The 25,410-nt window shown below is 51.7% G+C and overlaps 4 protein-coding genes across 5 annotated transcripts; 2 read left to right on the top strand and 2 right to left on the bottom strand.

Moving 5' to 3' along the window:
* Nucleotides 1–7,984: 7,984 nt before the first annotated feature.
* On the top strand, nucleotides 7,985–10,857 carry TNFAIP8L2 (TNF alpha induced protein 8 like 2). Its single transcript, XM_016122749.2, has 2 exons — nucleotides 7,985–8,066; nucleotides 9,668–10,857. The coding sequence occupies exon 2, from the start codon at nucleotides 9,673–9,675 to the stop codon at nucleotides 10,225–10,227; it is 555 nt and encodes a 184-aa protein (XP_015978235.1). The 5' UTR covers nucleotides 7,985–8,066; nucleotides 9,668–9,672; the 3' UTR covers nucleotides 10,228–10,857.
* LYSMD1 (LysM domain containing 1) lies at nucleotides 10,712–17,355 on the bottom strand. Its single transcript, XM_016122747.2, has 3 exons — nucleotides 16,520–17,355; nucleotides 12,314–12,678; nucleotides 10,712–11,908 (listed from the first exon to the last, which is right to left on the bottom strand). Exons 1-3 carry the CDS (start codon nucleotides 16,697–16,699, stop codon nucleotides 11,770–11,772), a joined length of 684 nt encoding a protein of 227 aa, XP_015978233.2. The 5' UTR covers nucleotides 16,700–17,355; the 3' UTR covers nucleotides 10,712–11,769.
* A 122-nt stretch (nucleotides 17,356–17,477) lies between these two features.
* On the top strand, nucleotides 17,478–20,236 carry SCNM1 (sodium channel modifier 1). The gene is made up of 7 exons (XM_016122746.2): nucleotides 17,478–17,634; nucleotides 17,889–17,959; nucleotides 18,199–18,287; nucleotides 18,388–18,485; nucleotides 18,597–18,685; nucleotides 19,700–19,894; nucleotides 20,042–20,236. The coding sequence occupies exons 1-7, from the start codon at nucleotides 17,584–17,586 to the stop codon at nucleotides 20,139–20,141; spliced, it is 693 nt and encodes a 230-aa protein (XP_015978232.2). The 5' UTR covers nucleotides 17,478–17,583; the 3' UTR covers nucleotides 20,142–20,236.
* Nucleotides 20,237–20,335: 99 nt separating this feature from the next.
* Nucleotides 20,336–25,396, bottom strand: TMOD4 (tropomodulin 4). 2 transcript variants are annotated; one of them, XR_001594181.2, is made up of 10 exons: nucleotides 23,825–25,396; nucleotides 23,475–23,631; nucleotides 23,107–23,223; nucleotides 22,534–22,623; nucleotides 22,300–22,430; nucleotides 22,106–22,213; nucleotides 21,604–21,747; nucleotides 21,210–21,354; nucleotides 20,720–20,811; nucleotides 20,336–20,492 (listed from the first exon to the last, which is right to left on the bottom strand). XR_001594181.2 is itself a non-coding variant. In XM_036235242.1 (10 exons), the coding sequence occupies exons 2-10, from the start codon at nucleotides 23,945–23,947 to the stop codon at nucleotides 20,789–20,791; spliced, it is 1,038 nt and encodes a 345-aa protein (XP_036091135.1). In that variant the 5' UTR covers nucleotides 23,948–23,989; nucleotides 24,949–25,396; the 3' UTR covers nucleotides 20,697–20,788. The 2 variants fall into 2 exon arrangements, 1 of the variants encoding a protein (XP_036091135.1); XM_036235242.1 differs by lacking the exon at nucleotides 20,336–20,492 and having other exon boundaries at nucleotides 20,697–20,811; nucleotides 23,825–23,989; nucleotides 24,949–25,396.
* Nucleotides 25,397–25,410: the final 14 nt, after the last annotated feature.

Genomic DNA, 25,410 nt, shown 5'->3' with positions numbered 1-25,410 from the left:
GTTCTCCGACTCTGCGCTCGAGCCAAGCAGCTGGGAGGCGCTCAGACTCCCGCCTGCACAAGGACAGAGGTGCAGCCGTGACACCCAAGTCCGGAACGATGCGTCCCTTCGCAAGGGTCCGGTTCTCCGCAGGTCTCGGAGCCTTACTGTCCCTGCTGAGGAGGCAAGGGACCAGGGTTCCCACCCTCTGTACGGTGCGCGCCTCAAGTCATCCCCTTTCGCGCTCCCCGTTCCAGGGGCAGCGACTCAGAGAAACCCGGTGGGCAGGGGCGCCCAGACCCTGCGCCCACCGCACAGTGACGGGGCCCGGCCAGGCCCCCTCCTCCCTCCGCGCACCCCAACTCCGCCGACGCTGTCCGCCAGCCAGGCACGCCAAGCGCTGGCATCTCCCGGGTGCCTCTCGCACTTCGGGACTCGCCCCCGGCCTGCGGTGCCCCGTCCTCCCTGCCTCCCAGCAGCCGCGTCCCTGCTCCCGGTACTTGCTCGGAGATGCGGGCCAGGGGGACCGAGATCGCCGCGGGCGGGCAGTGGCCCCGCACCGCGCCGACTTCGCAGTCCGTGGTGGGAGCTCGGGCGAGGTGTGATGAGCGTCTGAGCTGGATGGAGCTTGGATCTGGGCTCCGGGGCGCTGTCGGGTCGGGCGAGCCCAGGGTCCCAGTCGCAGCCCCCACTCCCGCCGCGGCTCCGCGGAGGAAAACAATGCGACCGCCCGGAGCTCTGGGCCGGGCCCCAGCCGCCCCGCCCGCCTCCCGGCGGGACCCGCCTCCGCCCCGCCTCCGGGGCGCCGCGACGAATCCAGCCCTCGCAGGCCGGCCAGACCCCGCCTTCCCGACACCTCTCCGCCAATAGTATCCTCGGGGCGGGGCGCCGGCAGCACCGCCCACCGAGAGGCCAGGCCGGGAGGCTGAGCTGGAGACCCAAGCCAGGCGCGAGCTGGAGACCCGCGGACAGTCCCTGAGACCCGAACGGTGGAGGGGTCACTCGCTTTAACATGGAGAGGCCCCGGGAAGGAAGAGCCTCTGGGAGGAGAGATAGACAGGAAACCTGGAGACCTCGGCTGGGCTGGGCTGTCAGAGCCGGCGCGTCCCCCCCCCCCCTTTCCACTCCCAATAGCTTTGGCTACTGTGCTCTTGGGGGAGTCTCCTACTACCCCGCTGCCCACTCTACCCCCAACTCCCTACCTCTTTCTATTCTTTTTACTTCAGTCCCCCCTCATTTCTGCCCCCGCGCGTCCTCTGGCTCATCGTGACCCCAATAAAGGAGGCCTAGCAGGCACTTGAGGGCTTGAGGCCTGGGAAAGGAAAGGAAGATGTCAGCAGAAGGTTTTCCTTGTCCCTATCATCGCCTCCTCTCCCACTGCTACTGTCAAAGCAGGATGGGCTTGGGCCACTAAGCCGGGAACTAAGGAGCCAGGAAGCCAGAGTGGCTGGCACTTGGGCTGTTGGTTGATGGAAGAGGACAGGTGAGTGGCGCTGAAGCCAAAAGAGAGATGTGGAGATCAGGACAAAACGGCTCGGAGAATTGCACAGAAAGAGGAGCCACAGGGAGACCTGAGAAAGAGTAAGGGTGACCAGCTGTCCCCAACCCCCATAGCCTTACTGTCTCCCAAACACAGGGTTAGTAATGTCCTATCTTTCCTCAAGGGACCCTGGGCATGCCTCCAAACAGCAAAACTGCTCCTTCTCCAGCCTGACCTTCCATAAAGACCCTTTGATTCTGGGAATGTCAGCAGAGAGGAAGAATAAGGCTACTTTAGGCAGCCCTGATTGGCTCCCACCTTGCTATTGCCAGCTAAGATTCTTCCCTGCGTGGGGGCTGGGACAAAAGACAGACGTTCTCAAAATTCCCAGGGTAGTAGGTGGCCTGGGAGACAGGGGCATTCTTGGATAGTTTTATCTGAGTGGGCACCTCCTTTCTCCACACCCCCACATCCTGATCTCTGCACTGGAGGAAAGAGGAGACAGGGTTTTGCTACTTCTGATCACCAGTCTTTACTGGACTGAGGTCAAGGTGCGTAGCATCACCGTCAGGGCTAAGCCCCACCGTGAGGATGCAGGAGACGTAAACACACAAACACAGAGGAAGAGAGATGCAGAAATGGAGGCAGGTGAACCAGTGAGATAAACAATCAGAAACGGTGGAACAGTACTTACACGATGTGAACTGGGGAAGGCCTTGGGTCCAAGGCAATTCAGTGGCCCGTTGGGCTGTTTTAAAGGCTGGAAAGAGGTTTTGGGAGAAAGAAACCTCAAAATGTGGAGACATTCAGGTTGAAAGAAATCTCAGCTCCTAGCCCTCGGCTTAGGTACTCAAATATGTGCTCAGCGAATAGATTAGTGAATGGGGATTAAGGTGTAATTCATTAAAGTTTAAATAAATTAAGGTGTAATTCATTTAAAGGGCCAACTAAAATCTCAATTCAGTAAGTATAAGGCACTCACTTTAGGTACAATTCACTGTGGGAGATGGTCCCAGTTCTTTAAGAAACTAACCATCTACTTATCTAAATATAAAACAAGACTTATTTGTACTAAATGATTAAAAAGCAAGACTGTTTCAAAAAAATGATAAAAGCTACATCGAACATAATTCCTAAATAATAATAATAAAAAAGAAATATGGACGGTTTTTTGTTTGTTGGTTGGTTGGTTTTTTTGTTTTTGTTTTTTTATTTTGTGATGACTACAGGGAAAGGTGTTGGATACATTTTATCATGGATAACAGGAGAACCTTAGTGGGAGCTGGCTTGGTGCAAAAGACAGGAGAAAATGTTCCGAAGATGAACATAGCTTAAGCAAAAGCTTTTACTTGGTGAGCATGGAGCCTGAAGCATGGATGGCAAAAGTCCTGTGTGACTGATACGTAAGGAAGATACCAGCTAGAAGCAGAGGAAAGGGGAAGAGGGAGACGAATTATGGATGCCCTAAAATGCCAACTTGAGTAGGCTGAAATAATTTGATAGGAATAAGATGTTACATTAAGTTCTTGAATAAGAGTGTTACTTGTCAAAATGCTTTATTGTAGCAAGAAGACAAGAAGACCTCCACAGAAATCAGGGAAGTTCAAGGACGAGGGGAGAGAGATGGTCAGACAAGGATAGTAACATCGAGTATGGAAAGAAATGGATGACTCTGAGAGCTATATCTGAGGACAAATCCAAATGACTCAGTTCCTACTTTCCGGGGTCTTCTAGAAAAAAATCACATAGTCCCACAGATGGGCGCCTTTAATAAATTCGGCATTTCCAAGCTTGGAAAATTACCCTCTTCCATTCTCTATTAGTAGCTATTTCAAACGCTGCCTTTTTTCTCAAGTTCCTTTCCTCACCACTTCCTTGCTCATCTTAGCAGAATTCACAGCCATCTTCGGAAAAAATAGAGGTAACAAAGTGAGAATTTCACCAACTCTTTGCCCTCTGCAGATGCACTTAGCTACATACACACCTGACTCTCATCCAGTAGATGAGGCATCCATATTGCCTGCCCAAGGCTCTCCTTTGCACCTCACTGCAAGCTCCATGCACACGGGGCCCAGGTATGTCTGTCTTGCTCACCACTGTAGCCTCTGCATTTAGCACAGTGCCTGTCACTAGCAGATATTTACTGTGAACACACTAAATCTGTACTCTGTATCTCCAACTTAGGAGCTGTATGCTACATGTCTTTGAATCTTCCTTTATTCTTAAACTTTTTTTTACCAACATTTTCCCCTCAGCATATACACGTACTCAAGTATCTCTCATAATTAAAAAAATTCTAAACTCTCCCTTGATCTTTGTCTGTACTTAGCCATCGCTCAATTTCTTTCCTTCATAACTAAATTTCTAGAGTCACCTGTACTTGCTGGACCCATTCCCCCTTCTCATCCATTTGAGTTTTTGCCCCCACCGATCTGCTGAGACCGTTCTCATCGAGGCCACTGTTAACCTTGTCACATTCAATGAGCAGCTCTGTAGTCTTTATCCTTTTGCTCTCTTTATGGCATTTGACCTTGTCGATGCCTTCTTCCTTGAAATGTCCTCCTAGTCTGGCTCTTGGGTCCTTTCTCTTGACAGAGCCTAGGAGCTTAATAAACAGATACATTCTTAAACGCCCAAACAGCTTCACTTCCGTTACTATGGCCTCTCTTTCTGAGCCTTCTCTGACCTCTCCTTCGACGTTGGTGTTCCCTAGGGTCATGTCCTAAGTCATCACTTCTTGTTCTACACATCTCATGGGTCGAGATAATCCATACCAATAGTTACAGTAATCACTTATGTGCTGCTCGCTGCAAAATCTAGTTATTCGACCTGGGTCTCTCTCCTGAGCTCTAAACTCATGCATGCAAGTATTTATGGGATACTTCCATTTGTATTTTTCATAGGCATCTACCACTTAGTCTAAAGACAGGAAGCTTGTCTCTTATCTCTGTATCACCAGCACTTAGTCCTAATGCCTGGCAAATAGTAAGTAGAGGAAGAAATCGATGCATCTAAAATGTGAACTACCTCCCGCAGCCAGGCGAAAGTCTTGCCTGACTGTTTCAAGTCACAGTGAACTTTGACTTCCTGAACCAATGAGAGTTCTGATCCGAACCGTGGAAAAGCCTCAGCTAAGTAGAAACACAGGAATGTTCCATTCCGAGTATTTTCTCAGATGACTGAAGGTTATCTAATTAAGTATAAAATATTTTCGTTTTAACTGTGTCACCCAGGAATTACTAAAGAAACATATTATTAATTTCCTTAAGATTACATAGTGAGAAGAACGTGACTAGGAGTCATTAAGACCTAGGCCGGCCTTTCGAGTACAGATTCGGATGAACCACTCATCTCTAAGGCCGAGTCTGTCATCTGTGAGTGGACACCTTACCTGCCTGCCTACCTCGCAGGGCCCAATAAGATAATGCAAGTGAAATGTGTGTAAATCTGAAAATGTTTCACACACTTAAGATACCATCATTTCACCAAATTTTTGCTTACTCGGAAGAAGCTCTGTGAACTTAATTGTCCAGGAAAAAAGTGAAGACTCCATTGTCTAGAGTACACGTATTTAATACTGTTTGCTCTTCCTCTCCATGGGCAAAAATGCTACATTTTCAACTGCCAGCTTTTTTGTTTTTCTAGTCTTCCCTCGCTATCTGCGTTAATTTGGATTGTTATCAGTGTGGCTTGGAAAACCTCCTCTTTCCTCTTTTAATTTGCTGCTAATTATATGCTGTAGGTTTGGAGAAGATCACTAGAAATGGGTATAGATGAAGCGAAAATAAAAGAAAGACTTCCCCGTGAGCGAAGTAAATACCGAACATTATTACATGAGAAACTTATGTCGCAACCGCCTCCCCCATATCTCCTGGTTCTTGGGTGTGGTTTGAATTTACTCCTTTAACAAATACGTCCCGAGCGCAGAAGTGCCAGGCACCGCGGCACTCAAGCATAAGCTCTGCCCTCGTGGAGTTTACGGTCTAGTGGGGAGGCGAGTAATGAAATCATAAATGACAGTGACGAGTGACTATTCTAAGAGGAGAGCTATGCAGTCCAATAGGACTACATAACAGATGGGTCTAATGTGATTCAGGGAGTCGGGATGGCGTCACAGAAAATATGACCTTCCAGCTGAATCCTGAAGGTCAAGGCCAAATGAACCAGGCAGGGAGAGAGGTATGCATGAGAAGAGAGTTCCAGGCCGAGAGATAGGAAATGGGAAAAAGTCTGGAGCACAGGAAGAAGTGGGAGGGGAGGGAGGGGAACCCGGTTCCTCCATGGGGAGTAGTGTAGGAGCCGAACCGCCACAGAAGTAGAGCAGAGTGGGAGGGGCAGACGGGAGGCAGGCGAAGCCGGAGGGGTAAACCGGGAAGGAGCGGGTAGCAGCTTTCTGGATTCAGAAGGTATGACTGTATTTGTATCTTCTCGTATTTTCGCTCCTCTTCTTATTTCCCCTTATTTAATTAAAAAGGACTTTTATTTTTCCTGTGATTTTTGGTAATGCTGCCTACTCTTGTCCCTAGAGTGTGTGATCAGTGATAGAGCATGTGGGAGAAGAAGGCTGCCACAGTCATTATGAGGTTGAAGTTATTACTTCATAACCCCAGGAGGTAGTTATCAGAAAAAGCAGAGGACAATGTCCTCAGTCTGCCACATACTAGCTCTCTAATTTGGGGACAGGTTATCTCACCTCTTGAAGCCTCAGTCTTTTTCATTAGCAAAAAGGATCTATCCACATTTAATTCATAAGGGTGTTGAAAGATTAAATGAGATATTTACATAACATCTAGCAGACTGCACCCAATGGCCGCCAGCTCCCTGGCCTCCTAGTCTGCTTCTCATCTGCCCCCTCACCTTGCTCCAAAAACTTTCCCTCTTCTTTGCATTTTCTAAGACTCCTTCTTCTCGGCCTACCAATGTCCTCAAACTCGGCTAAAAATGATCCCTCTCAGTCCAACACCCCATGCCCGTAAGCCACTTCTCCATTTCTCTTCATTCCTTTAGCACCACACTCTTATAAAGGACATTTCCCATCTGCATTGTCTCGAGGACCCTCGGCTCTGGGCCCTGGGCTGAGAGGGACCAGAGGGAGGAGTGGAGACCCCACCCTGTCTCGTTTGGAGTCGGTGGTAGGCTGACCGCCTTGACTTCTGAACTCCAATTTATTCTTCATCTTTTCACAACTAGCCAACTTTCCGATCCTTCTCCTTCTGCTAGAATGTCTGGTAAAGTCACCAAATCCGAAGGTCTCTCATCAGTTCTCATCCTGTGCGTAAGCAAGCTAGACCACTGACCACTTCCTTTTAAGTATGCCCCCTTCCTCAGCTAAAAATTTATCGACGCCTCTAACCCGTTCCCACTGCTCGCTTTCCTGATCAAAAACCTGTAATGTCTCCCCGCGGCCTATGCAAAAAGCCTCAAGTCTTGATCAGCTCCTCTAAGGCCTTCCACGAGCTGGTCTTTTTCCTTCTTCACTTCTCTCTCAAACAATCTATGCTCCGGGCATATAGAATAAATAGCCACTTCCTGAGTACGTCCTATATTATCTTTTTTTTTTTTTTTTAATAAGATTTCGAGCCAAACTGACGATGCTGGGAAGCGAGATCTTAAATGCTCCCGTGTGTTGTCTTTATTTGCCGTTAGGCTCATGCTCATCCATCATATGGGAAGCACTTCAGCCTATGAAATACCTAAATCCATCCTCCCACGTCTACCTCTTCAGCTCTCCAATCAAAAATAATCTACACTTTCTTTACTCTCAATAATTCTTAAGCTTTTGTTAAAGCTAATGACATCATTTGGCTATCATAACTACCTATGCTTTTCTCCCTGCCCAGGCTGTAAGATTCTTTATAGTAGTTTTGCCTTGTTCAGCAACTCTAATTTACCTTGATTTTTTATATCTTTAGCAGCTGCAAAGCACAGTGGGTAAGGCTTGTTTCCTCTAGTGGGTCAATGCTGTGCTGACACCTGCTGGTCACATCTGGTCCTGCAGCCCTGGCTCCAACACCTTCCTCATTCCAATGCTAAGGATGAGGACAGTCTGTGCCACCCTTACCTAGCCGGCTCGAGAAGCACATGCTTGTGGTAACACTGCCCCACAGCACCATTCTGCCCTGGAGGGTTCAGGAACAAACTCGGACCTGCTGGTCTCCGGCTTGCCTCTGGCATCTCCAGCTCAAGTACAGTTCACCCTTGAGAACTTTTCCCACTGACCTGCACTCCAGCAATTTGTACTTGACATCGTCCCTAGTACCACAGAAATAAATGTAAGGTGTACAGAGCCCCAGGAGCTGGGCAGCAAGGAGAGAAAGAGGCAGACAAACAATTTGAGAGCAGGGGATATGCAATCCCACACCTCCCCTCCTCAAGAAATCATGACCATCTCCCACGGAGTGCGATTCCTTTTGACTTTTGCCATATTTAGGTTCTTGGGCCATAGACCTTCTCGGTGACAGAATGAAGAACCGGAGGTTGAACAGAGAGTAGGTAGGCGGGGCTTGAGAGGTGGGGCCGGGCCAAAGGGCCTCTCACTTAGGAGCTTCTCCATTCTGTCAGCTCTCCCGGAACACCCAAGGCAAGACTGGCACCCAGTGCTCGGCAGGTGAGGGACCGGCAGTGACAGAAGGGTAGGATCTAGGGGTGATGGTGGCAGAAGAGTCCCAGCTCTGTCAGCCTGCCTGAGCTTTCCATACTCTGAGACTCTTACCTGATAGCAATTTCGGGTCCCCTGTGGGGAGGTCCAGCTCAGTTTTTCCTGGGGCGAGGCAGCCTCAGACAGACAGACAGACAGACAGACAGGGTTGGGGATGGGGTTGGGGCAGGGCTGAGGCATGGGGCTGGAGATGGGTGTATGGCAGAGCACCCAGGAGGCAAGGAAGTCTCAGGAGACATGGAAGTAAATGTCAGGGCCAGAGGGAGAGCATGGCCAGGGGACCACAGGGCAGGACCCGGATCAGAGAGAAAGGGAGACTGAAACACGGAGAGAGGGGGGCACAGCGGACCGAGCGTGAGATGGCATCGGGGTTAGTGGGAGCGGACTAACAGGAAGGCCAAGGAGGAAGGAAGGCCCACATGGAGCAATCTCCTCTTCCGGCCATGGAGCATGGTTCAGAAAGGCCTGGGGAAAGCGGGGAGCAAAGTGAGGTTGCAGGTCCCCGCCGGACTGGTCCAGCTGGGGGAGAAGCCCCCAGGCACCCTTCTCCCTGCCTCTTCACATGCCCGTTTGGGTTTGGGGGAGAGGGCGAGGCTGCTCTCACTGCGGTCACAGCCACATCCTGCAGAGCAGGGAAGGGGGAAGTAAGAAGCAAAACAACCCGGGGAGCCGCAGGCAAAGACCATGGGGAGAGGACACGGACCTGTGCTGGCCGACGGGCCACCAGGAGGGGCCCGGTTCGGCCGCAGCAGAGGACCTCAGACCGGCGGTCCTGCCCGCCCGCCGAGGCGCTTCTCGAGCTCCCTCGTGTGCTCCTCGAGGGCGTCCCGAGCATTCCAGGGGAGGCTTCTCAAGCCCCTTTTGATCATCTGCTGTCGACTTGGGGCCGGGTTGCTTAATTTCTCTTAGCTTCATTTTTCTCATTGCAGAATCGGGACACCTACCGTCCCGAGGGTTGGGAGGACTGAGATAACGCACATAAAGCTCTCGGCACAGAGCAGGATCTCAGCGTAGTTACTATTTTTATCAGGACTCCTGGGTCCCCCGTATTTCTCACTTAAAAGCGGTACGGCACACTAGCGGACGTGGGCTTTTGGAGTTAGCGACAGTCGCGTTTAACGTGGCCTCAGTTTGCTCAGCTATAAGACAAGGTATAATAGTACCTACACCTCACAGATGCACGGTACATCGTCAATGCCCAAAAATGGCAGCTAAGAGAATTTTTTGACAGGTCGGCGTGATCTCCTCCACTGTCACAGCGACTGCCTACTTCTTAAGACTCGACTCGTGGTGGGCTGGCCTCCGGCGGGCCCTGAGTCCTCCACCGTGGCCATGACTGCTCCTCTGGGCCTCTTTAGACATCGGGATTTCCTACAGTGCTAGAGAGAAAAAATAGGAACAAGGCCCAGCGGGTGGAGGGGGAAAAGGTGGCAAAGATGATGAGCAGACAGAAACCAAAGGCAGAAAGGGGAAAAGCCATCTCTCTTTCTAAGGAAGCCTGTGGCCCTTCTGTGACTGACCACATCCCCCTCCCCCTTCCTCTTCCCCAGGACCCATGGAGTCCTTCAGCTCGAAGAGTCTGGCCCTGCAAGCCGAGAAGAAGCTGCTGAGTAAGATGGCCGGTCGCTCGGTGGCTCATCTCTTCATCGACGAGACGAGCAGTGAGGTGCTGGACGAGCTCTACCGTGTGTCCAAAGAGTACACGCGCAGCCGGCCCCAGGCCCAGCGCGTCATCAAGGACCTGATCAAGGTGGCTGTCAAGGTGGCCGTGCTGCACCGCAGCGGCTGCTTCGGCCCCGGCGAGCTGGCCCTGGCCGCCCGCTTTCGCCAGAAGCTGCATCAGGGCGCCAAGACGGCGCTCAGCTTCGGCGAGGTGGACTTCACCTTCGAGGCCGCCGTGCTGGCCGGCCTGCTGACCGAGTGCCGGGACATGCTGCTGGAGCTGGTGGCGCACCACCTGACGCCCAAGTCGCACAACCGCATCCGCCACGTGTTCGACCACTTCTCGGACACGGGCCTGCTCACGGCCCTGTACGGGCCCGACTTCACGCAGCACCTGGGCAAGATCTGCGACGGGCTGCGGAAGCTGCTGGACGAGGGCAAGCTCTGAGCCCCGCGCTGCGGCCCGCGGCCGGCTGAGCCATGGCCGCCTTCTAACCCCGCCGGCCCAGCTGCACTAACGCTTCTCCGTCCTCGGGCTGCAGCCTTTGCCAACGGCGCCTCTGACTCGGGGGGCCACCCCACCCCCACCCCGCCGGTGGAGAAGCGATGCCGAGGCTTGGGGGTGCTCCCACTCCGGCCCCGGGACAGGAAACCGGCTGCCCGAAAAGACGAAGTGAAACTTGGATCTCATCCCCCCGCAGGGATGTCTGAACCAGGAAAGCCCCTTCTCCCGAGAAGTGGGCGGGAGAGGGCAGAGCCCGGTCAACCCCTCTGGGGACACTAAGGACAGAGCGGGGAAGGGGCCTTTAGGGACATCCTAGACCTCCAGCTCCAGGAAGAGTCTGGACGGAGCCCAGTGGCGCTGTCCCGGAGTGCAGGGAGAAGGGGCGGGCAGGGCAGAGTCCGGCAGGCGAAATAAAACTACTAAAACGTGCGCAGGGCTCAACGTTTAATCTCTCCAGCTTCTCATATCTTATGATCGCCACGGAGGAAGGAGAAACGCCATTTCTCTAAGCACCGCCATTTCCACACAGGAGACAGGCATATTTCCCACTTCTGTTTAAGAACCCCCCCCCCCCCCCAAAAAAAACTGTCCTGCAGATCAGTGCTACAAATTGCGAATAAATACGCAGAGAGGAGCAAGGCATGGGTCGACAGGCTCTGGTGGGGAAGGGTACAACCAAAAGACCCCCACAACGCAAGGACCCCATGACTGTCCTCCTCTTTAAATTTCAAGGACATTCTTCCACCTCTTAGTCTCGCACAGGCTGACAGAGGGGCAGGTTAGAAGGCCGAACTGGTGGCGTGGAGAGTTCCAGTCCCCACATCGCTGTTTTGTCTCAGAGTAAGAGTTGTGAAAACTTACAGCGAACTGGTTAGTCAGGATGGAGCCGATTCTTTATCGTGAGATTGGGGAACAGGCCTGGCCATTTCTGCGGCAGGCTAGGTCACTGATTGCTCTGTCCTCAATAACATGCCTGGCTAAGAAGGTGGGGAAGATGGGGAGCCAGCAGTCCCTGGATCACTGTTCCTGGGTCCCCTGCACCCCAGGGGTATAGAAATCCCATTTTTCAGCTAAGAGTGGGAAAAAATAGGATGCAGCAAATAAATATTACTTCAATATAGCACCAAATAAATTAGGTAACACGGGGGGACATGGTGAGGAAGTCGGGGGCTGGGAGAGTCTCTGCCTCCCTGCTCTAAGGCCAGGACCGGTGAAAGGGACGGGAAAGGCAGCAGGGATGTAAAAAGAGCCTTGTGAACCTGGAGGACAACTGTAGGTTCAGCCGGAGAACTGAGAAGGGTCTACTCTCCACCCACTACTCTTGCCAGTAAAACTGGCCCAGGCCAAGGAACTTTCGATGGACGGGAGACTGGGGAAGGCGGGAGGAGGCGGGCTGGGAAGCCCGTTCTAAGCCTCACCACAGGCGCCCCTCCCCCTCGAGTTGCTCCTTCAACATCTTGCTTCTCTCAGTCAGTTCTGGGGACATCAGAGTTTGAAGATTTCATCTTCCTGGTCCCGAAGTGTCCGGGTTCGAGAGGTCCGGGTCAGCGGCACAGGACCTAGGACTGCTCGTTGCTGCATCCGAGGGGGGCTCAGGCGAAGACCTGAATCCTCGCCAGATGCCCTGCAGGTAAGGAAAGGGGAGAGAGGGACAGGTCAAGGGAAGAACCCGAGAATGGCCGAGCGAGGAGGCTGGCGAGCAGCTGTCCTCCTCTCCAAGTACGCACGAGCTGGTCGCCCTAAGATGGAGTCTGGGCAGCCCCGGGATCAGTCCTGACCCTGCTGCTCCTTCACGGGCCACCGGAGCGGTAAGAACAGTCAATGGTTTTACTCTAGTGACAGTGTGGGACCATCTCCCAGCCTCTATTCTTTCCGGCAGCCACTGGCTCTGCTCGTTGTCCTGGGCCACCTGAAGGAAGGGCTTCACCTTGCTTCTGCTGACACCGTGCTAACCTACTAGTCTGGTCAGGTCAAGCCTGAGAACGGAGAAGTCTATGGCGGGGCTTAAAAGGAACCATTCGAGACTCACCCACTTTCCCCTTTTTTCAGCTTCTGGGCAGCAGCCTTCTTTGACAGGCTGATCTGTGAGTCAAGCTTCTTAAGGAAATCGGAGGCGGAGAGGTCCTGGATGGGGGTCGGGGGTTCCTGGCCAGGTGTGGGAGGGGCTTGGCCATTGGCGCGTCCTGCACCTGTCTCTTGTTTCTTCCTCTCTGCTGAGAGTGGCCCAACTTTACCCTTCCTCGGCTGTCCCTCTTCCTCTCCATCTTTCTCCTCCTCAGAATCTAAACCATTGAACAAGTCTCTGGGCTCTGTCAGGATGGGGATGTAGAGGGTTTTCTTCAGGAAGATGGAGTCATTAGTATAAAGGCGGTTTGCACGCTTAATCTGTTCCATCTTTAAAAAAAAGTCACCACAATTAATGACAGTAATAACGATAAATCTTACATTTGTATAGCATCCGATGCCTTTAAAAGTGATCGTACAGTCTTATCTGACCCTACAACAAGCAAGCTAAAGTACAAAGGTCTGATATTATCCTTATTTTATTAATCAGTGGTTTTTACAGGTTTTGGTCTGAGGGCCCCTTTACATTTAAAAAAAAAAATATTGCAGAAAAAAACTTTTATTTATGTGGATTATAGCTATCAGTAGTTAAGGTATTCTATATTAAAACTGAAAAATTGAAATACATTTATTTAAAAATAATCTCACTACATGTTAACATAAATGTTTTAATGAAAAGTAACTATATTTTCCCAAAATGACACAAAAAAAAAATGTAGCAAGAAGAGAGGCATCGTTCTACATTTTTGCAAGTCACGTTAAAGTCTGACTTAAAAGAAGGGAACAGGATTCTCACATCTGCCTCTACGTTCAGTATGTTGCAGAGACGTGTGATGGAGCCTTTGGAAAGTACAATACGCTCACGAGAGTGAGGACGAAAAAGATGAAGTCTTATTATTACTACAAAAATGGTTTTGACCTTGTAGGTCCCCGAGGAGTGTCAGGGACCCGTTGGGACCCGTGGACCTCACTTTGAGAACTTCTGTTAAAGATGAAGGAACTGATGCCCAGGATGGTCGGGTTACCGGCCTGCGGTTATCCGGCAAGTTAACGACAGCCGGGGCCTCGTTGCTCCTTCTGGAAATACTTTCCACACTGAAATATGAATAATGTCACCGACCAAATATTTATTTAGTACCTATTTACTCATCACCGAAATGGTGACTGGTAGCGCCATCTATCTGTCTCCAAGGGTCGAAATATCGACATCACCCTCAAAGCGTACTTCGGGGTCACCACCACCCATGCCCAAATGGTCAGGAAAAGTGCCGTAAAAATCTCTGCCGTATCCGGTTTCATCTTCGCTCTACTGCCATCGCCTCAGAACAACTCGTAATGCTTTTCATCTGGGTATTGCAAGTTTTCACACTGGTCTTTCTCTCCCCATTCCTACTTATCCTCCGCCCTGCTGACATCTATCTTTCTAATTAATCTGACCAACCCATTACCCTCTTTATAAACCTCCTACGGCTCCCCATTGGCTCAGATACAATCTAAATTAGCATTCGAGGGTGTCCTCAATCCAGGCCCCACGGGGTGTCCAGCCTCATCTCTCTTCTTCTGCCGCCTGTACATTTTGCCACTCCCAGCTTCTCACTGTTCTTTGAACATTTCATGATCTTTCTCAGTTTGGGGTCTTTATTTATCTGCCTGAAATGCTATCCCCTTCTCTGCCTGGAAAGCTTCTACTTATCGATCATCACTCCCTTTGTGTTAACTCCTTCAGGGCTCCCAGTGCAGACTGTAAATGTTGCCGCAATGATACCTACCCTAATATGTTGTTATTCACCTCTCTGCAAGTCTGTCCTGCCCAAACCCTGTGAGTTCTTTAAGGGCAGGGATGGCGACTTGCTGGCTCTGTATCCCTAAGGCGCTGCTCAGCATCACACAAACTTGCCACACAGCAGAGGCTCATTAATGCTTTATGAGTAAACAAACTAGATAATAAAATATAGAAACCACAGATACATCAGTTTTTTATTATCAGAGGCCGGGCAGCCACTTTTACTAAAAATTCATTCCATATTGACATCAGTTTGAGAAATCATAATTCTTATATCTGTCAAATATCAAAGCTGTTTCCACCCCAGGCAAAAACTATTACAAATAAACTGGACTAATAAAATCTTATGCCTTAATGTGTTTAAAACCAGATTAATCTGAACAATAAAAAAAGTTAAAACTGACTTGGCTAAGTGCTGTGATGCTACTCATTTTATTTTGCCTAAAAAATATCCTATGTCCCTCCTAGCTCCAAGATGCTACAGATTAATCTATGAATTTTCTGGTGCTTTGTTATTTCCTAAAAGTACCATATATCAGGGGACATCATTCCACTCTTAAAAAGGCTGTAACCAAGGCCGAAGCCCAGAGTCCTCACTGTGGAGCCAGTCTTCAAGAGCCAGAAAGGCCATTAGAATCAAGTTAAACAGAGCAGTATAAAGTGAGAATTTTAGAATGAGACGAACTGGTCTGAATCCTAACTCTACTAATTAGACCTGTTGTGTAGTCGATGGCCTATTTCCTTATCTTTAAATGAGAACAGTTACACCTACTGCATAAAGTCTTATGAAGATAATGAGATGACATGTAGCTCTTGGCACACACTAAATGCTCTTTAAATGACAGGTAGGTAATGACAGGTAATTATCATTACTTAATACATCTCCCTTATTTTACAAATGGTGAGAAAACTGAGGCCCCAAACAGGGGAAGTGCATTATGTAGTCACTCAGCCAGTAAGCAGCAGAATGAGGCCGGAACCTAGAATTTTTTACCAAAGAGCTTTTCTGTACTCAGAAAGCTGCAAGGCTGTAAGAAAACCTTAATAAGTAAGTGTCGATTCACTAGTAGCACAGTTCCTTTCTCTGCACAGCTTGAGGCTTTGCTAGCATGGCTGCTCAGTACTTTCATATCCATTTCCTTTGTTTAAATAATGCCCTCTACTTGAAGCATTCATCTTCCTATACTCCCAGTCTCCATGTGTGGCAATCTTAGCCATACTTTCACTCATTCAAGAAACATCTATTAGGCTTCTATGTGCTGGGAACTATCCCATACTCTATAATACAAAATCAAAAATAAATAGTTCCATCCCTTAAGGGTACAGGTTATTGGGAAGAAAAAGATGTAAACAACTGGATTACATAGGTTTGCAGAGAGGCGCAGAAGAAGGAACTTCTAAGTCTTTCAAGGCCCTTGACGATGGCTCCCTGCAAATCTGCACTGATGTCCACCCCTGCTGCCCCCTTCCAAATAAAAATTAATCTCTTCTGATTTCCCACCCTTTGTTAGTACCTCTACAAACTCACCATATTCTGTCACCTACAACCATTATTTGTGTCCCTGTCCTTTCTCACTAGACCGTAAGTTACATGAGGGCATCGACTATATATTTTATATTTCTCTCTCTTAAGATGACTACCACAGTGCTTTGAACCGACCAAACATAACAATGTTAGCTAAATTCAACAGGATATGGAAAAAAACACCAACACAACCTCATCAATTTTATGCAATGTATTTTCACACCTATCGAATATACCCTATGCGTGACCTGAAATGCTTGACTAAACAGTACCTGTTTTACATTAAAAAAAAAAGGGTACTTTCCTGGAAAAAGAAGGCAGAGCATTGAGGAGGAAAAAAGAACAAAAAGAGATCAGCACTTTAGAAACTTAGAACTAAACACCAGCTCTCCACTATTTGCTGTAAATATTTAATCACTCAATTTAAAAGTTTCTATGTGGTTGATAGTACAGACTTTGGAGTCAGACAGACCTGTTTGAATTTTCGCTCTTTATCTCATTAGTTATTTGACCTGGTCAAACTGGTCAACCAATCTAAGTCTCAGTTTCTTCATCTGTAGAACGGGAAAGATTGTACCCTTATAGGGATGGGAGGATCAAACGAGCTAATGCATGGGAAGCCGCTGGCACAGGGACTGGTATACTACGTGGGTGCTGCGCCTCTCCACTGGGATGGTGGGACGCGATTTGTCCCAAGCGGACAGTGCAACGCTGAGATGGGAAAACGAAAAGATAAAGGTGGAGCGGACGACATGACACATGAGGAAACCTTCAGGGGAGATCGCCTAGAAGGGCCACGACATTCTCCTGAGGAATCAATCTCTTCTAACTAGTTGTCCACATCTCAATCCTGGAAGACTCACCGTCACCCCGTATTTGAGCGCTAGTCCAGCCAGGGTGTCTCCAGGCGCCAGCGGATGTTCCAAGCGTCTTTCCCTTACTGGGGAGCAGGCAGACTGCACCAGGCTCCCGTAAGAACGAGCCCGGCTCCCTTGAAGCAGTCCTGACCCCCCGGGGGGGGCCTGTCTAGAGGGAGAAGCCATCCCCTCGCCCTGCGGGCAGCTGGGCTTGCAAGTGCGGAGGCTCGGCTAAGTGACGGCCAGTGACGGGCCCGGGGTCTGGGGACGGATAACTAGGGGGGCCCTTTCCTCTTCTGTCTTCTCTCCCTAGTCTCCCGTCTCCCTCGGCACTACGCTCCCCTTCCCCGTCACTTCTCCTTCTCCAAGCCCCTGTCCCACAAAGCTGTACTCTGAGTATTGAGTCCCTCCCCGAGTCTCTCCTCAGCACCCCCCTCCGACTTTCGACTTTCGATCCTCTACAACTCGCGACATTGACCTCTGACCTTTGAACTCTAAACAGCTTTGTCAACACTCGGCTCAGTCCGTCCCTTGGTCTGGCAGCCGGGTCTCCGGGTCCCCCCTACACCTCGACTCCACCCCGTCCCGGGCTTGGTCCGCTAGGGTCGTGAACAAATTAGGCCCACCCAGGTGGGCTGCCGCGGCCGAGGCGCGTGATGATTGCGAGTTTGAAGTACACTTTCCACTCAGAGATCCTCAAGGGCCCACTACGCACCCTCAAATTCGGGCTCCATATCTAGATTCTTATCCCTTTAAACGCCTCGACTATGACCAGATGCCAGAGCCTGGATCCAGCCGGGCGGCAAGCTCTTCAAAAAAAGACTTCATTTCCCAAAAGGCTCCGCGCCTGCAGGGTCGCAGGGGACCATAGGAAATGCAGTCCTCCTCGGCGGGCCGGAGGCGGGCCTTCCGGGTCGCGGGGCGCACGCCCGGAAGCGCGTCCCCGGAAGTAGGCAGGCCGACCGGAAGGAGACCCGAAGGATAGGCGACGCCCCACTCTTGCTACGGTGGCCTTAAAGGAGTGGCGAAGGCGGTGTAATAGAATCTATTATTTCTGGGGTTCAGTTGTGATGTCTTTCAAGAGGGAAGGAGATGACTGGAGTCAGCTCAATGTGCTCAAAGTAAGTGCGAGAGCGGAGCGTCTGGAGCAGCTTCCGCCGCCCTCTGCAGGCCGCGAAGGGGTTGTTTGGTTGCTCTGGCAACAGCTGGGGGTGGCGGGAGGGAGTGAGGCTGGCCTGTGACCCTTCTTCGCTCTAGGAGCTCTGCTTTCCCCGTGGTGTCTAGTCCCTTTATTTCGTTCCTGTCATCTCCCTCCCCACACCACTTCCTCCTATACCGCTGATCCCACCCGGACTTCTTCCCCTACCCTCTGCAGAAGCGAAGGGTCGGGGACCTGCTGGCCAGTTATATCCCAGAGGATGAGGCGCTGATGCTACGGGATGGACGGTGAGGGCGAAGAGTGGATCGAGCCTGAGGGCTCTGTGGTTAGAGACCAGTAAAGTTTTGTTATTAAGGAGGAGAGCGGCAGTGTCCGGATTCTTTGGTGGGGAGTGAATGACAAGGATGTGGGTGATGGAGACCGGGATACTTGGCAACTGGGCTTTGGAGAGGACTTCTAGGAAAGGGTGGGACGTACAGGCAGAACCACTTCCCAAGGACTGTTTATCGCCTCCCCTCCTCTCCAGCTTTGCGTGTGCTATCTGTCCCCACCGACCTGTTCTGGACACCCTGGCCATGCTGACTGCCCACCGTGCAGGCAAGAAACATCTGTCCAGTAAGTTTGGGAGAAGACTCTGTGTGTGTGGAGAATAAACCTTTAAAATGTCTTCAAACCACTTATGCTCTGCTTTTAATTCTCTTCCCTTCCTCCTCAGGTCTGCAGCTTTTTTATGGCAAGAAGCAACCAGGAAAGGGAACAGAGCAGAATCCAAGACAGCAGAATGAACTGGAGAGGAAAGGGACCAAAGCGGAGGTAGTCAGAGAGGGAACGTGTGTTCCAGGCAGGAGGTGCTGCACACCTTAGGCTTGAAGGGCTTTGGCTTCTAGGAAGAAGCCCTGACCCTGTCTTCCATCTCCAACTCAGGCTCCCCTGTTAACCCAGACCCGACTCATCACCCAGAATGCTCTGCACAGAGCCCCTCACTATAACAGTTGCTGCCGCCGGAAGTACAGGTGTGTGGAGTGGGAAAGCCAGGGGTAGGGAGGGTCAAAAGGAAATCAATGGCTCTAAAGTGATTGTTTTCATCTATGGCCATGCTACCCTGAAGAAGCCCGATCCCGTCTCATATCGGAAGCTAAGCAGGGTCAGGCCTGGTTAGCACTTGGATGGGAGACCACCTAGGAAGACCAGAAGCTGTAGGCGTAAAAAAATAAAAAAATATGGAATCGTAAGCTGACAAGATCTTTGCAATCCGTGAGGTCAACCAAGGGTTGCCTCACCTAAAAAAAAATAATAAAATAAGTAAAGCGATTGTTTTCCATATTGTATCCTGAGGAATACTGGTATTCTGGAGATATTAGCTGGCATTTCAGGAAAAAGAGAATTTTGTAATTAAATTTGGGAGATGGCGCTTTGTAGGATTACAAAGTAGAATACTTTTGAAGAATAGTAACATTTGTGTATTTTAAGGTCTCTACAAAGTCTTATGATAAAAAGCTTAAAAATTTTTAACCTAGCCTTTTCTAAATTTATTCGATTCCAAAAGAGTTTTAATGCAGGAGACTTATTAATATCTCAAGGAACACAGCTTAGGAAACACTGCTTTAACTCATTTCCCGTTTGCCAGGAATACTCACTGGCAATGTTTGTGGCTGCAGCATTTACCCTGAGATAACTTGCAGATTACAGTCCTAACCTTACCCCCAAAGTTTGCCATGAAATATCTCGCTTTTATTATTATTTCCGCATTGCTCTAGTATATAGATAGTCTTTGGAAACAAATGACATCATTCTGTTTATAGCATTGTTTTTGGTAGTGGCATTTCCATTTACAAAATATAGTAATTCTCGATTGCTGAAAATGTCAAATCCTAGAAAATGTAGCGTTCCTACACATGATGTTAATTCAACGCGGGCAGCGAGCTGCACTTTATTTTCTAAATGATAAAAGAGTTTAGGGGTTGGGAGTCACAGGAGAAATGGGCCTTTTCTTTACTGCTTGTACAGACTGATTCTTGTCTACCCAGACCAGAAACCCCTCGTCCCCCTGCCTCCCGTTCCCCTTTGCCACCACCGCCAGAGGTTGAGCTCCAGAGTGGGAAGATCAGTAGGGACTCTGAGCCTGGGGCTGGCCCGCAGGCTGAGTCAGCACCTGCCTCATCGGCCGCACCTGTGAGCCCCACGAGGCGACGAGCCCTGGATCGTTACCTCACCCTTCGGAGGTGAGTTTGCAGGGTCACCGTCCTCAGATTTTCCCTTTTCTCTCTGACTCTCCTTTTTTCCAAAACTTTCAAATGTTTGTTCTTGTCCCATTGACTCCTCAATAAACCTCCTTTCCTGACTAATTCTGTTTTCTTTGCTGTTTCCAGCTCCGGATGGATCCCGGATGGACGAGGTCGGTGGGTAAAAGATGAGAATGTTGAGTTTGACTCTGATGAGGAGGAACCTCCGGATCCCCCCTTGGACTGACACCCTTTCCTCATTTAATCCACAAATAAACAGCAGTGGGCGCTGGGAGCCTAACTTTGCTAGGGTCTGGTTCCTTGTCCCACTGCAGGATTTCAGATGTGTTCAGTCCTCCACTGCGATGTACACAGCTCCCCATACGCTAACCCCTCCCCCGCCCACTACCAAGCCACGCCAGCGTCAGCTGCACGCAGCCCGGTGCCCTATTAATAAGTCTGTTAGGAGGAGGTCTTTGCCCTTCGTGTTGTCCGCCTTCTTCCCTACCTCCACGGAAAGTCCTTTCCTCCTTCAGGTCACATGAGGGTTGTGGATAGACACTGGGGGGGCCTGGAAACTCGGCTGAGGCCAGGTAGCCTGTGAAAGTAGAAGAGACTAACGGCATTGGCAGGGTTATGGGGAACACCGGGGGAGGGAGCTCCCCCACCTCCTCCTAGTAACTCGAACCTCCCTGCCTGCTAATCCCCAGAGTATAAATAATCCCCTGATGAACTGGCAGTAACCCTTGGGGGTTAGCGCCAAGATTTCCACCCCAAAGCCCAAGGGAGGAGGCAGACCGAGTAGACAGAAGGGCCTTTATTTACAGGAAGGGGGGCAGATGAGGACTTAAGCATTCGGGGCTCCCAGCTCTAGCTGGTCGGGGAAGAGCAGCATTATCTCTTTTTTTGCTGGCGACCTGTAGAGGAGGAAGAGTAAACACGAGTCTTTGTTCCATTTCTTGCTGTCTGCAAAGGTGCTTTTCTTTCCAATTCCTTGGCCAGACTTGGAAACAGGTAACGTCTTAGGCCACCAAACATGCCCACCCACATTAATAAAACAAAATAAGAAGCAGCACAACAAATAAAAGTACTGTGCCTCCAAAGGTAGGTCTAGCCTCCTTTCCACTTCTCTACAGGGATGTATATATTTGGGGCAGGGGATGCTTTTCTATCTACTTTCTGATCACTGATGGGATAGAACTGCTCGTGTGAATATTGCTTTGGCAGCACCCCAAGTTTTTTGTCACTATGTCAACTGTCGGGAGGACCCACCGGCTACCGACCTGCCCCCCACCCCAGCGTCCGAGCTACTCACGTAGCTCGTTGTTCCGGGTCATGGCCTGGGCCGCCCGAGCTCGTGGCCCCTGCTGCGTAAAGTGGTAGCCGAAGCGGACGATGGAGGGACACTGTTCGAGCACAGTGGCCATCTCCATCTCCACGGCATCGCCAGGCCACTGGCGCTGTGGGGGGAGTGAGAATCGTCATCCTCTCCCTGGGTGGCTCGCCATCCCGGACCACCCCCTCTCCGGGAGGTCTGAGTGGGTGATGAGAGCTGCTCGCCTGGCTCCCCTCAGACGACAATGGGGAGAATCCAAACAAGGTCAGCTGGACCCCATCCCCACCCTCTCCCGGCCCCGCAGTGGTTGCCTCAGGGAGGAGACTCAGCGAGTGTCCCCTGAATGCAAAGCCCAGGGGCATGGAGTGCTGACCTGGTTGTCTACACGGAGCTCAGTGAGTGTGGCGTTTTCCCGAACTGCCTTCAGCACGGCCATGAGCCCTGTGCTGCTGATGAAGTTGGATTCGATGTTCAGGCTCTGGACGCTGCGGTTCTCACGTAGCATGTCGGCCACCGCCTGGGCAGTAGGGACTTGGGTTAGGATTGGGGGACAGTTTCACAGGTGACTGAGGAGAGAACGGGAGCAAGAGGGAAGCACGGCGAAGCATCCTTGAGGAGCCGGAGGTGGGGATGCAGGGGGGGCAACGTGCGCTGGCGGCGGGGGCAGGGAGGTCAGGCGCCGGGGTGTGGGGCGCCGGGGGGCCGACCCGAGCCCCTCAGCGCCGTGAGCTACAGTTTCGAGGGGCGGAGGCTCCCCCAGGGCGACGCTGAGAGAGCGTGGTGGGAGCAGCAGCCCCGGCACAAGCCGTTAGTTCTGCCCTGCGGGGTGCGTGTCAGAGTTCGGGGCGAGGGCTCGTGGTGTCAACTAGCCTCACATTGGCAATGGGGTCCCCACTCTTCGTGGCCACCAGACTGAAGCTCCGGACGTGGGTGTTCGTCTTCATGGCCGCACACAGCTCAGTCAGCATGGCTATGGGGATGTCCTGTCGGAAACAGCACGTGGGGCCCCGGGACTCACGCGTCGACAGAGTGCCCCAGGCTTATCATCGGGAGGGCGGGGGCCGCGCACCTGTATGTTGTTGAGGTTCACCTCCTCCAGGTTCTTATCGTTGCTTCGAACGCTCTTCAGTATCTCCTCGATGTTCGTGGGATTTGGGGGCTCGTCTGGCACCGGCTTATACTTGTCAGGCTGCACCACGCCTGGGGGCGAGGGCGGGAAGCGAAGCCCAGCGTGACCCGCGGTCCCCTCCCCGTGGCCGCCCTCTGCCGCCTCCCCGCGCACCCCGGCTCGCCCGACACGCACTGCTGATGCCTTCGGTGTTGCAGATGTCTCCGCTGCAGATGGCGTCGTAGTATTGCTTGTTGCTCATCAGCGTGTACATGCCCAAAATGGCTGGAAAGAGGACAAGGGACGAGAGGGGACTCGTTCCAAGCACCCCCCGCCCCTATCTGAATCGCGCATTGTCAAAGCCTGACCTCTTCCACAGAGGTTCCCCTCCCCCCCGCCCCGCCCCAGGGGTCCCTCCTGTAAATTGCTCAAGGCAGTAGTTTTTAAAACACTGACACTAAGGGAAGCTCCCTAAGGAGCCACCAGGGGGTGAGGAAGCCTGTCAGACTCCCTCGTGTTTTCAGCCAGAATAGTTCCACTTTTACTTGCTTTATATAATCTCTAGAAAATTGCCCTTGAGATGTTAACTTATTAAAAATGAGTGAAGGAATACATAAACAAACAAGCCGATGAGAAAAGTCAATAACGGCTCCCCAAGGCTTTCTCAAACACCCGTGCCCTGGTTCAGGGCCTTCCCCGCTAGTCCCACGCCACGAAGAGGACCCCTGCACGGTCTCCCCACCCTCCCCAGCTTCCCACACTGCCCACCTGCAATGTCACACATTTCGGCATCTGTGGCATGGGCCAGGGCCTCCTCCAGCTCCGGCTCCAGAGTGATCTGCTCCTCTGCTGGAATTTCCCTCTTGGGCTGAATGTAGGGTTTGCCTGATGGAGAGGAAGGGCGGTTCAGGTAGAGGTCTTTTTCTCCCAAGATCCCGGCCTCCAGCTTCCTGTCCTTCTCCAGGAGGCGGGATGCTGGTCACTAGGCGCCACTGGACAGCCTGAGTCCAGGTATCAGGGCAGCCGAGTCTGCGGGCAATGGGGAGCCGGCAGGTGAGCGGGAGGCTGGAGTGGGGGGCACCTGGGAGAGACGGCCATTTGGGTTCCCGGAGGCATGGATGTCAGGGGCTCCGTACCCTTCTTCTCGCCTGTGAAAGGCACCAAGTCATCGCGCTCTTTGACCTCTAGTGCCTGCTGCTCCAGGTACTGCAGAAGGGCGTCTCGGTCCAGCGGCCCCGTCGGGCTCTTCTTCGTCTGGTCGCGTTGTCTTAGTCCAGCTGGCAGGAGCATGTTCTTAGGGATGAGTTTTGGGGAGCACGTCAGACCTCCCCTTTGACCTGGGGCCCCTCCGGGGCTCCCTGAAACATCTCCAGATACCTTTTCCCTGGCCCTCCTGGGACTCCAGGACCTGTAGGCAGCCCTGGGCCCCACACCCTTCCCAAATGCCTGAGGGGGCTGCCCCTGGTCCCCCTGCTGGAGCCCCTACCTCGGGGTCCATCTCCTGCAGCTCGCAGTCCAGCTGCTCTAGCTCCTCGGGGCTCAGGGTCCTCAGGATCTCGTCTTCATCTATGTCTCTGTATTTCTCCAGTTCCTTCTGATACGATGACATGACGGCCCCCACCCCCTTCCCGCTGTGTGGCACTCACGGAGCCTGGGGGACATGGGGGAAGTGGTCGGATGACGGAAAGACGGAGGGAGACACAGCCAGGAGACAGAACAGGGAGCTGGGTGCCTTGGTTAGGGATCCAGCTGAGCGGACAGACGGGGTTAGATGAGGTTGCCTGGAACCAGAGCGCCCTCCTTCCTGCTTCCCCAGCTTCCAGCCGCTCCGGGTGGGATCCCGGGCATCCGGGCTGGGTTCGTCCTCCCACTGTGTGTGGAGAGAGCCCGGCAGCACCCTCCCCATAACCTCGCCCGTCGGTGCCTCTTGACCTAGCGCGGCTGCCGGGAGCCCTGCCAGCCCGCCTGGCCCCGTGCCCAGTTCCTATTGAAAGTAAGGGGGGCAGGCAGAGAGCTTCAGGGGTATTCTTCTCTCTTCCTCATAATCCGGCCTTCTTCCTAAACTGGTTTAAGAAAGCAAGGAGGATGGGGGGAAAGAGAGTTCTCTTACCCCACCCTCATTCCTTCTTTTATTGTGGGAGATCGAGATTCCACTGTTTGCTAAAATTCTAAATCCTAAGGAAAAGTAGGGGCTCGGGAGGTGGGAGACAGGTACTTCCAGGCTGGGATCACGGTGGTACACTCTCAGGAGGAGGGACCGCGTCCCCAAATTTGTCCCTGGCTTTGGACGGGAAGGTGACACCAGACCAATGGGCAGGAAATGCCTTCTAAATAGAATAAAGTTTCTTTAAAAACCTGTACAATCTTTCACAATATAAAAAACACACACCAGCTACACATACACACCATGCCGAATATGAAAGATCCAGAACGTGTGTGAAGCGTGGACAACGTGAACCACAGCGTTAAGGGACATGACGGACAGTGGCAGAGACACACACTGAATGACAGAGACAGGGACACACTCCGTATCGTTCCCTTGAGGAGCCACCGTCCTCCTCCCACGTCCCGCCAGGCTCTGACCCATGAGCCCCGGCCTTCCCCACCTACCAGTCCTGGTGGCCACCTCCTCACCTCCCCTTCCGTCGGTCAGTCTGTCTGCTCTGCTGGAGCACTGTCTCGGCAGCAGGAGAAGCCCAGTGCCGGGGGAAAGGGTGGGGGAACAGTGAGCTCAGCATTTTATTATTTTAGCTCTGGCCAGGTGGGGGGTAGTGGGAGATCACATATACACAGCCCCCATACCCTGCCCAGCCCTGGGAGCCTCTAGTGGCCACTAACAGCCATGACACCTCCTGCCTTTCCCGTCATGCGGGCTGCAGTCCTAGGAACGGGAGTTCCAGGAGAATCAGAGTGTTGCTGCCTATTTGGTGCCTGCTATGTATGCAAAGCAGTGACATAAGGTGATATAAAGGTGAGTAGGAGGGTTTTGTTGGGGTGTCTGTAAGGTGCTTATAATCTACTTGGAAGAATGAATATTTTACAATTTAAAAAGGGCAATTCATGATAGTAAAC

The sequence above is a fragment of the Rousettus aegyptiacus genome, unplaced genomic scaffold (assembly GCF_014176215.1).
Source record: "Rousettus aegyptiacus isolate mRouAeg1 unplaced genomic scaffold, mRouAeg1.p scaffold_m13_p_17, whole genome shotgun sequence".
NCBI lineage: Eukaryota > Metazoa > Chordata > Mammalia > Chiroptera > Pteropodidae > Rousettus > Rousettus aegyptiacus.
This window is presented reverse-complemented; position numbering and strand designations above follow the sequence as displayed.